This window comes from Dryas octopetala, chromosome 6, assembly GCF_963921425.1.
Source record: "Dryas octopetala chromosome 6, drDryOcto1.1, whole genome shotgun sequence".
In the NCBI taxonomy this organism is placed as follows: Eukaryota; Viridiplantae; Streptophyta; class Magnoliopsida; order Rosales; family Rosaceae; genus Dryas; species Dryas octopetala.
The window spans coordinates 7,614,246-7,628,010 of record NC_141371.1 but is presented as its reverse complement, the minus strand read 5'-3'; the positions used below and the strand labels follow the sequence as shown (position 1 = coordinate 7,628,010).

At 37.4% G+C, this 13,765-nt stretch overlaps 1 protein-coding gene and 2 pseudogenes across 1 annotated transcript; all 3 read right to left on the bottom strand.

Moving 5' to 3' along the window:
• Nucleotides 1-2,230: 2,230 nt before the first annotated feature.
• On the bottom strand, nt 2,231-4,133 carry LOC147281894 (UDP-glycosyltransferase 73C12 pseudogene; annotated as a pseudogene).
• Nucleotides 4,134-5,526: 1,393 nt separating this feature from the next.
• Nucleotides 5,527-7,318, bottom strand: LOC147281893 (UDP-glycosyltransferase 73C12-like). Its single transcript, XM_086247149.1, has one exon. It carries the CDS (start codon nt 7,261-7,263, stop codon nt 5,797-5,799), a length of 1,467 nt encoding a protein of 488 aa, XP_086103275.1. The 5' UTR covers nt 7,264-7,318; the 3' UTR covers nt 5,527-5,796.
• Nucleotides 7,319-8,366: 1,048 nt separating this feature from the next.
• On the bottom strand, nt 8,367-9,872 carry LOC147281892 (UDP-glycosyltransferase 73C3 pseudogene; annotated as a pseudogene).
• Between the last annotated feature and the right edge of the window lie 3,893 nt (nt 9,873-13,765).

The following is a 13,765-nucleotide window of genomic DNA, read 5'->3' as shown; positions in this document are numbered from 1 at the left end:
TTTTAATTTTCTCATTATAAATATATTTAGCATTTTTTTACTTTAAAATCTTATGGTTGATGGATAGCTCATAGGTGTCAACTTTTTTATCAATGTAGATATGGTTGGACTACTTGACAAAAAAAAAAGAGATATGGTTGGACTAATAGTCTAAAACCAAGTGTATATTTTGACTGCAAATGATCAATTGGAAATATCAGGGAATTTTTTTTTTTATATCAAACAAAATATCAAGGGAAAATTTATGCACGGTTTCTTAGTAAGTGTTTATGTTCAATAGTGATTTTATTAAAAGCACTTATGTTGAGAAGTATATATAAATTTTTATAAAAATTCTAAGAGCTTCTAAAAAAATTATTTAAAAATATTTTTATAACTTAAAAGTATTTTTATTTATTTATGTCAAACACAATTAAAAGTGTTTTTACTAATTTGAAATTGTTTTTACCAATTCTAAAAGTACTGTCAAACGAACCCACTTTAATCTTATTCATATTCTTTTAACCATTCTCTCTCAAAACTAACAATAATGACTTTTGACCGCATTTTTGACCAAAATACATTTTTAAGTCAATAAAGTGATCGATAAATATCAACTAATAAATCCACTCTAATAAAAATATGTTTTTTTAAAAAAAAAGGGAGCAGTACGTTGAATATGATAAACAAAACACTTAGATTTAAAGTGTGTTCACAATAGGTCGAAAAAAATGTGTTGCAATATTGCAAGTGTAAACCCTAATTGACTAAAATGTCAACCAATATATCGATTATAATTTCAAATTTTTCGACTCTAATCAAGTACAATTTCGATTCTGTAATTTTCATCAAACCCCATGAACAAAACCAAATCTAAAACTTCATGAACCTATATATCTGCTCATTCAAACACAAATTTGCTCAATTAATTGGTCAATGATATAATTTTTTTATTGTTGTATTGACTGAGATCTACGAATAAATACATCAAATTGTTTAGAGTTAATTACACTTACACCCCTTGAAGTTTATCGTCTTTTCACATACACCCCTTGAGGTTTCAATAATTACACATACACCCCATGAGGTTTCAAAACTATTGCATATAACCCCCTACAAGAGAAAAAAATAAATAAACAAAAAAGAAAATATTTGTATTGAGGTTGGACCTTACACCTTGAGTAATCTTATTAGGCCATTTGCTCCTTAGCATGTCTTTTTGTATAATTTCTCATCATTTTTTATCTCACTATAGGGGGTTATATGCAACAGTTTTGGAATCTCAGGGGGTGTATGTGTAATTATTGAAACCCCAGGGGTGTATGTGAAAAGACGATAAACCTCAGGGGGTGTAAGTGTAATTAACTCAATTGTTTAATTGTGTTTAATTTCCATCACCATTTTTCAGACAATGAGAGAGAGAGAGAGTCAAGGGAGGGGATGGTTTTGTGAGCTTTTGAGCCCAATTGATGGGCCACCGCTGACTACAAAGTACAAATGGATCATATACATTATGGCATTGCAAGCTTCAAAATATGCTTTTCATACTCTTGCAACTCATCTGAGTCGCTTAATTGGGGTGGAGAGAGAGAAGGGAGCTGAAATGAGAAGGGTAGCTTTCTCTTTTCACATACAAAAGTTATTTCATGAATTTCTCCGAGAATTAATGATAGGTTTAGAATTAATTACATTTACATTTTCTGAAATTTATCATCTTTTCACATACACTCTTTGGAGTTTTAAAAATTACACATACACCTTCTGAAGTTTCAAAACTATTGCATATAACCCCCTATAAGAAAAATAAATAAATAAACAAAAAAGAAAATATTTGTATTGAGGTTAGACCTTACACCTTGAGTAATATTATTAGGCCATTTAATCCCATAACATGTCTTTTTGCATAATTTTTCATAATTTTTCGTCTCACTATAGGGGGTTATATGCAACATCTATGAAACATCAAGGGATGTATGTGTAATTGTTGAAACCTCAGGGAGTGTATGTGAAAAAATGATAAATTTTAGGAGTATAAGTGTAATTAACTCATAGATTTATTTTAATTTTATTAATTTCTTAACACATGGGCAATAAGATATACTGAAGCTTGGGGAACTTGGATGCCATGGCTACAGGATGGTTACAAGAAAATCTCATCCATGATTTCCATGTGAGATGCATTATATAGAGAAGTTAAGCAGGCTCCAGCTTAACTTGTTTCTTTTTTCTTTTCTTTTTCCCCCTGTTAATAAATAGGATTTCAAATTATCTTTTTTTTTTTTTTTGGGTCAAATTTCAAATTATCTCAAGGAAACAAAACCATAATTTACGCATTAACAAACTGAAAACCTACCCAAAAAATAAATACAACAGGTTGTAAACTTGTACTCTGTCTCTCTCAGTTGGTTTCTCTGTAACTTCCTTGTTGCATGATATCTTGGATTAGTAGTGCAATGTTGTGGTGAGAAGATCCCCCTTCTCCCACTGCTCTCTTTGCCATCTCTCCTAATTCTTTGGCTCTTTCTCTTCTCCCTTGGCTTTCTTCCCCGATAGCCATCAATTTGTCAATGGCCTCCTTCACATCTTCCCTTTTCACCAACACCCCAATCTTCTCCTCCTCTCCCCACTTTACTGAATGTTCCACACCAACCCTCACTGCAATTTTCAAAATCTGTGCAACTAGTTTCTCATTCAGAAATTGGTCTGCAAACAGTGGCCATGTGACCATTGGCACCCCAGCACATATCCCTTCCAATGTGGAATTCCATCCACAATGTGTTAAGAACCCTCCAATTGCAGGGTGTGATAATATTAGTGTTTGCGGAGCCCAACCCCGAATCAAAAGCCCCCTTGCTTTGCTCCTTTCCTCGAATTCATTTTCCACAATCCACTTTTCCAACTCCTCTGCTTGACCACTGTCCCTTACAACCCAGATGAATGGTTTATTGGATGCCTCTAATCCCATTCCAAGCTCTATCAACTGTTCAGATATGACATTACATATGCTTCCAAGGCATGCATAAACTACAGAACCTGGTTCCCAAGAATTAAGCCACTTCAAGCAGTGATGTTCATCAATTGAGGCCTTGTTACCCCTTTGAGCCTTATCCAAGTCATCTTTGTTGCATAGTGAAGCCGGTCCAACACACCAGACTTTACCCTTTCTTGCCTTCTTGTATTGTTTAGCAGATGCTGGCTCCAATTCTTCAAAAGTGTTCACAATAATCCCATATGACGCTGTCTCAGCTGCTAGCCTTTCATCATCAAATTTGTTGTGCTTTGTTAAAATAAATTGTGGCAGATGAGCTTTGGTCACCTCAATGCGATGAGGCAAGTCAGGGACAACAAAGTAGTCCAATTCCGAAGCTACATTCTCATGAACCTTGGATATGCACAAATTGTGCAAGCACAATAGACAAAAGCAACCAAATCCATTGAAAGATATCCTTGGAATGTGAAACATGCGCGCGATGTTGATTGTCCATGGGAAACACATGTCAGAGATTATGCAGTTTGGCTTGGGGGTCATCTCTTCAAAAAGTTTCTCTACCGGCTTTTCTAGCATGGTCGTTGCGGTAATGAAATTCAAGGTCAAGTCTCGTGAAGGCAGCATGTCAATGTTCTCACACCCATCAGGCAATCCTGCTTCTTCACATGGAAATTTCAGTTGGATTAGCCGGATTTCGAGCCCGGATTCTATGGCGCGAGTAACAACTGATTTAAAACGGTCTGCATTATGTGGGGTGGTGACTATGGTGATGATGAGGCCTCTTTGTGCCAACACTCAAGCAATGTCTATCATTGGGATCATGTGCCCGCTGGCCATGAAAGGAAACAAGACAAAGTGAAGCTCAGGCTCTTGAGTTTGAGTAGCCATGGAAAAGGCAGTTGATGAAGGGCAGGATCACACACAGATACCTTGATGCCAAATCTTTCATTTATACCATCTCCAAACAACATTGTATGGTACAAATTAATACCTTAAAAATAAAATAATACACTACCCATCTTGATATTTCAATTCAATTATTGATTTAATTAATGACATCACCAAGAACTGCTTCGAGTGGGTGGGTATTAATTGCTGTGGGGACTACAATACATTACATGCTTGATTATTGATCTTATAACGCAGAGGCTTGTCTTCAAAATTACCTCATGTTAGTATGTTACATGCTTCAATTCAATGATTGATTTGGATGGGGTGCTGCTGGTGGGGATGGGAAGTCGATGGGTTTGGGTTTTTTTTTTTTTAGTTTTTTCAGTCTAGCAATGTCCATCACCGAGATCCCGTAAACAAAGTGAAGCTGGCTCTCTTGAGAACCCATGGAAAAGGGAATGAATGAACAATTATTAGCTATGAAGCTTCAGGCTTAATTCTCTTGTGCTTGGGTGTTACATATTGCAAAATTTCATGCTGCAAGACAATGATGCTTTCCAGGTGTATGGTGACGTAAGAGCATACATATGCATTGGTTTATACAAGGAGGATAGGATTGTATGGTTCAGAGTATAACAGAGTTATGTGGACGACAACATCGTTTTATCCACTTAAGAGCATCTCCAACGAATTTTAGCAATTTTACTTTTAAAATTGTGATTTGCTGACCTATGCCACTATGTGCAATTTGAAGAGTAAAATTTGCTATTTGAATTTTTTGTTCTCTAAAAGACTCTTCTAACTTTAATTATTTGTATTTTTTCTATGCACTAATTATTTTTTCGGAATTAAATTATTCAAACAAAATAAAAGAAAGTTTAATTTATTCAACTTAAAAATTTATTATTATATATAGGAGAGAGAATGTAAATTTTGTAGGAATTAATTAATTATAAAGAAAATTTAATGTTATTAATATTTGAAGAGAGGAGAGAGGGTCCTAGATTTGAAGAGAGAGAAATTGAGTTTTAAGTTGAAGATTCATTTTGAAGAGTTTCTTAGAGTCCAAAATAATGTTTTCTCTCTCTTTAAAAAATGAAGAATTCTTCAGTTGAAGAGTTGATTGGAGATGCTCTAACATACCTCTCATTCTCTGGAATTATTTTTCTCTTTCTCTTTCATGCATTAATTCCATTTCTCTCCTCTATAATAGAAGCATTGGAATGTTGTAGAAATGGTTTGATTGATTAAGATTTTGTAGTATTTTTCCTTAATTATACTAATGTAAAGACCAAATGTTGTCTTAAAAGATCGCACCTACAGCTTCGATGATAGAATATTTAAATTCAATGTTGCATATTTTTCAAGGTAGATTTGAGTAATGTGTGCATCATGTAATGTGGAAGTTTTTTTCACATATCATAGACATGTTAACTGTCATCCCATGAAGTAAAGATAAATACATAAAGAAACCTTTAAAATTTGGAATGGAATGAATAAAGCCACTTGATCGAATACTGACTGCCATCTCATTAGGACTTGTTTCCTCTTTGAGGCTTGGGCCAGCAGAGAATGATAGGTTTACTTTTATTTTATCGATTTCTTAACACATAGGAAATAATATAAACTGAAGTTGGGGCACTTGGGATGCCATGGCTACAGGCTGGTTAGATGAAGAATCTCATCCATGTAGGATGCATGATATAGTGAAGTTAAGCAGGCCGGCCTCCAGCTTAACTTGATTTCTTTGGTTATGTAACAAGCTGCCTATGCTTGTTTTTTTTTTCTTTCTTTCCCCCTGTTAATAAATAAAATTTCAAATTATCCTAAGGAAACAAAAACATAATGTACACATAACAAACCTAAAACCTACCCAAAATGTACAATCAGTACAAGTATAAAACCTGTTTCTCTCTCTCTCTCTCTTCTTAATTTGTCTATTTGCAACTTCCTTGTTGCATGATATCTTGGATTAGCAGTGTAATGTTTAGGTGAGAAGATCCACCTTCTTCTACTGCTCTCTTTGCCATCTCTGCAAACTCTCTTGTTCTTTCTCTTCTCCCTTGGCTTTCTTCTCCAATATCCATCAATTTGTCAATGGCCTCCTTCACATTTTCCCTTTTCACCAACACCCCAATCTTCTCCTCCTCTCCCCACTTTACTGGATGTTCCACCCCAACCCTCACTGCAATTTTCAGAATCTGTGCAACTAGTTTTTCATTCAGAAATTGGTCTGCAAACAGTGGCCATGTGATCATAGGCACCCCAGCACATATCCCTTCCAATGTGGAATTCCATCCACAATGTGTTAAGAACCCCCCAATTGCAGGGTGTGATAGTATTAGTGTTTGCGGAGCCCAACCCCGAATCAGAAGCCCCCTTGCTTTGGTCCTTTCCTCAAATCCATTCTCTGTAATCCACTTTTCCAACTCCTCTGGGTGACGACTACCGCCCCTTACAACCCAGATGAATGGTTTATCGGATGCCTCTAATCCCAATCCAAGCTCTATCAGCTGTTCAGTTATGACATTACATATGCTTCCAAGGCAAGTATAAACTACAGAACCTGGTTCCCAAGAATCAAGCCACTTTAAGCAGTGATGCTCATCAATTGAGGCCTTGTTACCCCTTTGAGCCTTATCCAAGTCATCTTTGCTGCATAGTGAAGCTGGTCCAACACACCAGACTTTACCCTTTCTTGCCTTATTGTATCCTTTAGCATATGCTGGCTCCAACTCTTCAAAAGTATTCATAATTATCCCATATGACGCCATCTCAGCGGCTAGCATTTCATCAGCAAATTTATTGTGGTTTGTTAACATAAATTCTGGCAGCTGAGCTTTGGTCACCTCAATGCGATGAGGCAAGTCAGGGACAACAAAGTAGTCCAATTCCGAAGCTACATTCTCATGAACCTTGGATATGCGCAAATTGTGCAAGCACAATAGACAAAAGCAACCAAATCCATTGAAAGATATCCTTGGAATGTGAAACATGCGAGCGATGTTGATTGTCCATGGCAAACACATGTCAGAGATTATGCAGTTTGGCTTGGGGGTCATCTCTTCAAACAGTTTCTCTACTGGCTGTTGGAGCATGGTGGTTGCAGTGAAGAAATTGATGGCCAAGTCTTGTGAAGGCAGCATGTCAAGGTTCTCACACCCATCAGGCAATCCTGCTTCTTCACATGGAAACTTCAGTTGGATTAGCCGGATTTCGAGCCTGGACTCTATGGCGCGAGCAAGAACTGATTTAAAACGGGATGCATTATGTGGGGTGGTGACTATGGTGATAATAATGCCTCTTTGTGCCAACAGTCTAGCAATATCCACCATTGGAATCATGTGGCCTTGGGCCATAAAAGGAAACAAGACAAAATGAAGCTGGCTCTCTTGAGAACCCATTGAAAAGGGAATGAATGAACAATTATTAGCTAGGAAGCAGGGTTCTCTTGTGCTTGGGTTACATATAGCTAAACTTCATGCTACATGACAATGGTACTTTTCTGGTGACGTGAGAGCATACATATGCATTGTTTTATCCAAGGAAGATAAGATTGTATGGTCAGAGTAGAAAAGAGTTCTGTGGACAATATTGTTTACCCACTTCCCACACCTCTCATTCTCTGGGAATCTCTGTCTTTAATGCATAATTCGATCTGCTGTTACGTGTATTAATTCCCTACTCTTAACTTTGGAAATAGAAGTAATGGAATGTTGTAGAAATAGTCTGATTGCTTCACTAAGATTTTTGAAGTATATCCATGACAAGAATATTTTTGTCATGGATATACAGAAGCAACTGTCATCATCTAATATGGACAAATTTTTCACATATCATATGCATATCAACTGTCATCCCATGAAGCAAAGATAAATACAGAAGCAAACCTTTAAAATTTTGGAATACATTTTATTCATTCTTTACCTAGTTATATTTTTGTCGGGGAAGGCTTGGAGATCCCAGAACATAAGAATATAACATGAATGGTATAAGAACTCCATTAACCAAACAGCAAGTCTTCCATCTTTATTGTCTTTCATTTTACAAAAGAAGCAGCAGCTGCTTGCTGCCCAGGACCTTGATCATGACCTGCACAAGAAGCTTCATTGTAGAATTATTGTACAACCATAACAAACCCAAGGATACACATATATGACCTTGAGAACACAAGACAATTGCTATAAACCCACTAACAGATACAAATACCAACAAGAGTACATATTGCAAAATTCGGCATAGAGCTTCGACATTCACCTTGGATCGAGTTTTATCTTAATTAGAAAAGAATTACCCCTTTTTTCAACAATCACAAGTTTTATAAAAATTTACAAGAATAGTGAAAAATTAGGGTACATAAGGCCTGTGCACCATACCAAAGGCCTTACACATCCCAATTTTCAGTTATTCTTGAAATTTTTTATGAAAACTACTATGTTTAATATGGGGTACGAACTTTTGCTAGTTTTGATAAAAACAAGTGGTCACCAAAGGTGAATTTCATAATTCACACCTTGAAACCAACATGATCACTCCCACAACTTCCCAAATTCATGATATCTTGGATTAGCATTGCAATGTTGACATAAGAGGATCCCCCTTCTTCCACAGCTCTCCTTGCCATCTCTTCCAGCTCCCTAAGTCTTTCTCTTCTCTCTTGGCTTCCTTTACCTTCCTCCATCACAATGTCTATGGCCTCCTTAACATTTTCCTTCGTCGCCAAGACCCCGGTCTTCTCTTCCTCTCCCCAATTCACTGGTTTATGCACCCCAATTTTTACACCAATCTTGAGAACCTTGACAACAAGTTGCTGAACAAAAAACTGGTCACCAAATAGTGGCCAAGTGACCATGGGCACCCCAGCACATATCCCTTCAAGTATTGAACTCCAGCCACAATGTGTTATAAACCCTCCTACTGCCAGATGTGATAGTATTAGTACTTGGGGAACCCAACCCCTGATCAAAAGGCCTCTTGCTTTGGTTCTTTCCTCAAATCCATATTCCAAAAACCACTTCTCTAACTCTTCTGTTATACTCCCTCCCCTTATAGCCCAAATAAATGGTTTCTCTGAGGCCTCCAACCCCAAACCAATCTCTATCAGCTGTGAAGGTATTAGATTGCATAGGCTTCCAAGGCAAACATAGACTACAGAATGTGGGTTCCATGAATCAAGCCACTTGATAAATCGTTGACCATCGTCGGATGAGGACTTGCTCCCTCTTTGAGCCTTGTCCAAGTCTTCTTTGTTGCAGAGTGAAGTCGGGCCAATGCACCAAATTTTGTTCTTTCTTGTTGCCTTCATGTACTCATTGACAAATGGTGCCTCCAGTCCTTCACAGGAATTCAGAATTGCCCCATATGAGGCCCTCTCAGCTGCTCCCATTTGGTCTGTGTAATCCTTCAAGTTTGGAAACAAGGGTCCTGGTATCTGAGCTTTGGTTATCTCGATTGGACCACAATCAGGCAAGCCTGGCACGAGGAAGTACTCTGATTCAGAGGCCACGTTCTCAAGAACCTTGGAATGAATGCGCAAATTGAGCATACACAAGAGGGAAAAGCAACAATGTACATGGAAACTTATCCTTGGTATATGGAACATGTGAGCAATGTTGATTGTCCATGGCAAAGTGAGGTCAGAGATTATGCAATTTGGGTTTGGTGTGAGCTCTTTGAACAGCTTCTCCACTGGCTCTTGCAGCATTGCTGCTGCAGTGTAGAGATTGAAGGCTAATTGGGGTGAAGGCAGCATGTCAAAGTTCTCACACCCCTCAGGCAATCCTGCTTCTTCACATGGAAACTTGAGTTCGATTACTCGAATTTGAAGCCCGGATTCAGTGGCACGATCAATGACTGTTCTGAAACGGGCAGCGTTGTGTGGTGTGGTGACTATGGTGATGGTCACACCGCGTTGTGCCAACAGTCTAGCAAAGTCCACCATTGGAATCATGTGGCCTTGGGCCATCAGAGGAAATAAGACAAAGTGAAGCTGGGGAACTTGGGATGCCATGGCTATAACACCTGGTTAGATGAACAATTCATACCCATGTGGGATGCATTATATAGACAATTCATGCAGGCCTCTCCGGCTTACTTTGATTAATTTCTATGCATGTTTCTTTTTTCCCCCTTGTGTTAATAAAGAAGATTTTAATGTAGCCAAACAAACAAAACCATGATGTACACATAACAAACAGAACTTTAAAAAAGAAAAATATTAGTACAAGTTTACAACCTGAGTAATGCTTTCTTTCTTGGCCAGAACTTGAGTAATAGAAATTGATCACATGATATGATAATTGATGATTTTATTAGTAGTCAGTCATAAATTATCATGATATCATGTGGTCCCTTTAGCATTTTCTTTACAACCATATCAATTTCGAATGACAAATTAAGCATGGAATTGGGCAATTGTTGCATGCTGTGATCTAAGGGTTTTTTTTCAGGACCTGTAATAAAAGGAAGGATTACTTTATCTTTGTCATTAACAAGATTGCTAGTCTTTGTCAAGCCCCAAAGTGGTCCAAATCTAAGAAAAATAAAATAAAACAGAGCTTTCAGAAATGCTAGGATTAGTTGACCTTTGTCACTAGCCAACAACATTTTGTCTTTCCAAAGGCCCATTTGGGTAAACCCAATGAAGGCTAAAATCAATATTAATTCTTAAGCTTCTGGAAATACAGTCAGCATCTTGAGTAGGATGTCTAATTAAAAGAAGCATGCCTAATCGTATTGACATATTTATATCAGCTTCCTCTGTTTCTATACAAAGAATGATCAATGATGTAACAATCTTTGCTATTTTATTAGTATGTATATTTAGACACGCTTGGATTCCCAACCCCACGAAAATTAAAATAATATTTTTTTAACACATCTCTATGTATTATATTTATTGCATGGGATGAACAGATGAAGTTAGTTTTGAGGAAAAAAGAAATAGGGACGGATTAGAAGAAAATCATAAATTTTCCATTCCGTACATGTAATTATTTTTTTGGTCATTATATATAATTGGTTTTGCCATTTCTGTTGGACCTTTTTTGGCTGTCATTTTGCAAATGCAAAGATTCAAAACCGAAACACAACCCTCACCAATAAACTAAGAGTGCTGCTATTTGCACACCCTAAATTTTTTTTTGCACACCGTTTCTTAAAAAAAAAAAAAAACTCAAGGGAAAAGACCATTTGGCCCTTCCCTCACCCATACACCCTCATCCATTTTTCTTTTTGCACACCCTTCCTAAACAGAAAAAAAAAAAAAAAAAAAAACACACACACCATCCCCATCTCCCCCCCCCCCCGGTACACACCCCCTCCCCACCTCTCCTCTCTCCAGCACACACCCATCCCCGAGCAGCCTACCACCACCGGCGACTACCCCACCCTCTCTTCTTTTTCTTTCCCCTACCCCAACCACCCCACTCTCTCTTCTTTTTCTTCCCCCAACCACGACCACCTCCCTTCCTCCAACTAGCTCACCGTCGCGCGCCGGCCGGAGAGAAGAGAACTTAAAAAAAAAAAAAATTGGAGCGGGTTCGGTGGACCAGTGCCGAACCCGATGGTTTCGTTCGGTAGGTACCCACTGAACAATCCTATTCTATTTGGTGGGTACCTGTCGAACGAAACCACCGGGTTCGGCACTGGTTCGCCGAACCCGCTGCAATTTTTTTAAAAAAAATTTGTTCGACTGTCTGCTTGGGTGAGAGGAGAGATAGAGAAAGAGAGAGAGAGGTGAAGAATGTGGTGGCTGTTTGTAGGTGGTGCATGCGGGGAGGAGGGATTGGGGAGGGCTCGGGGGGAGGTGGTTGGGGTGGGGGGAAGAAGAAGAAGAAGAGAAAAGGTGGGGGGTGGGCTTCGACGGTGAAGAAGAAGAAAAAAAAAAAAAGAAATTTGCAGGTGAGGGGTGGGGGTGTGTACAGGGGGGAGATGGGGATGGGGGTGTGTGGGTGAGGGAAGGGCCAAATGGTCTTTTTTCTTGAGTTTTTTTTTTTTTTTTTTTTTTTTTCAGAAAGAATGTGTAAAAAGAAATTTAGGGGTGTGCAAATAGCAGCCCTCTAAACTAATACTGTCTTCCTTTCCCTACTTACAGGATCCTCCACCCAAACTCTTGAATTTGTGGTCTTTTTTTAAAAAAAAAATTGAAATAACTTTATTGAATAGAAATTAAGCAGGATTACAATCAACTTGCAGCTGTGTTCTTAGCCATACAAGAAAATCACTCTCCCAACTAACAAAATTCTGACATTGTAGAGCATGACGAGTAAGGGAACGAGCAACCCAGTTTGCAACTCGAGAAATATACTCATAGCTAGCCTCATTAAACTCATCCCAAAGCCGCTCAGCTTCCTCCAAAAGGTGCCCGTCCGAAGCTAAATCCACCTCCACACTCCGAAACCTAAATATAACAGCTTGTGCATCTGACTCCAAGAAAATGGAAGAAAACCCAGATGAAGATGATGATTTTAAACTTCTAGACCAGCTAACCTCTTGAACTTGTGGACTTTAAAGATGGGGACATGTTTTCAGGTTCACAGATGAAGATGATGATTTTAAAGTTCCTTTACACAAGGCGATAATTTCAATAATGTCTAAAACTAAAAGTTTATTTATTTTTAGGCATAAATTCAATTTAGACACATAACTATATATGTTAATTCAACGGGGTCCACGAACTTTAAAATATTTCAAATATACACCCGATCTATTATCTAAATTGAAAAATGGATTTCCGTCCATTGATTCGTTGAGAGATCAGTTAAATGTCAGCTTGGCTTTTGCTGATTGAGATTACTTGGCGACGTAGCGCTATCTCAGCAAACATTTCTCGCCAAATGAGCGACACAATGACACATGTCCACCTAACCCCTGACACGGGCCCACAAACTCATCATCTCTTTCTCGCTTGTCGAACACGAGTGAGGGATTTATATTTAAATTTGGGGAAAAACGTGATGTTTTTTGAAGACTAAATGGTCAAGAGAGCGTTCGACGAGTAGGAAAGAAGTGATGGGTGTGTGGGCTCGGGTCAGGTGGACATGTGTCGCTCATTTGGCGGGAAAGGTATGCTGGGTTGGTGCCATGTCGCCAATTAATCCCCGTCAGCAAAATCCAAGCTGATATTTAACTGATCTCTCAACAAATCGATAGACGGAAGTTCATTTTTCAATTTAGATAATAAATCGGGTGTATATTTGAAATATTTTAAAATTCATGGATCCCGTTGAAATGATGTATATAATTATGTGTCTAAATCGAATTTATGCCTTATTTTTAACTTATTCCATTATTAAAAAAAAAATAACATGAAATTGTTAAATTGTGTATATATATTTTATAATTCCTTACATAATTAGTATAAATTGTATGACACATTCTTTGAATGATACTGCACTCAAAATATATTTATAAAATATTTATAAATTCATATAAATATTTACAATTAAAATTTATTTATTATGAACGTCTTAAAAATTATTGTTGGAATACTATGTTTTACACATTTGTTTCACTAATCATCATCAATTATATTTGACTCTTTGTGTAATATGGTACCAAGTTTTTAATACATTAATTTTCTTGTTTTTTTAATAAATGGGTTTTATTTAAGAAATTGGGCTTTGAAGATGTATAGTCCTTAAAACAAAGGAAACTACGAGAACAAATTATCAATGGTTGTAGTTTTTTGGTAGTTGGTGGGTAAGCTAGTTGAAAAGACCATATAATTACCCATAATGCACTAAGTTCAATGCTTCCTTCCCCAGACTAAAAAAAATGGTTGTATTTTTTTGCCAATATAAATATGGAGGAATAAATTACATACCAAAAATTGGGCTAAGAATAAGATACAAAATAATTGGGTTCAAATAAACCTAGTCTTGAAAAAAAAAAAAAAATACAATA

Bases quoted from the DNA above. Each gene is read 5' to 3' on its own strand.
- LOC147281893 (XM_086247149.1), bottom strand. From the start codon at position 7,263: ATGGGTTCTCAAGAGAGCCAGCTTCATTTTGTCTTGTTTCCTTTTATG.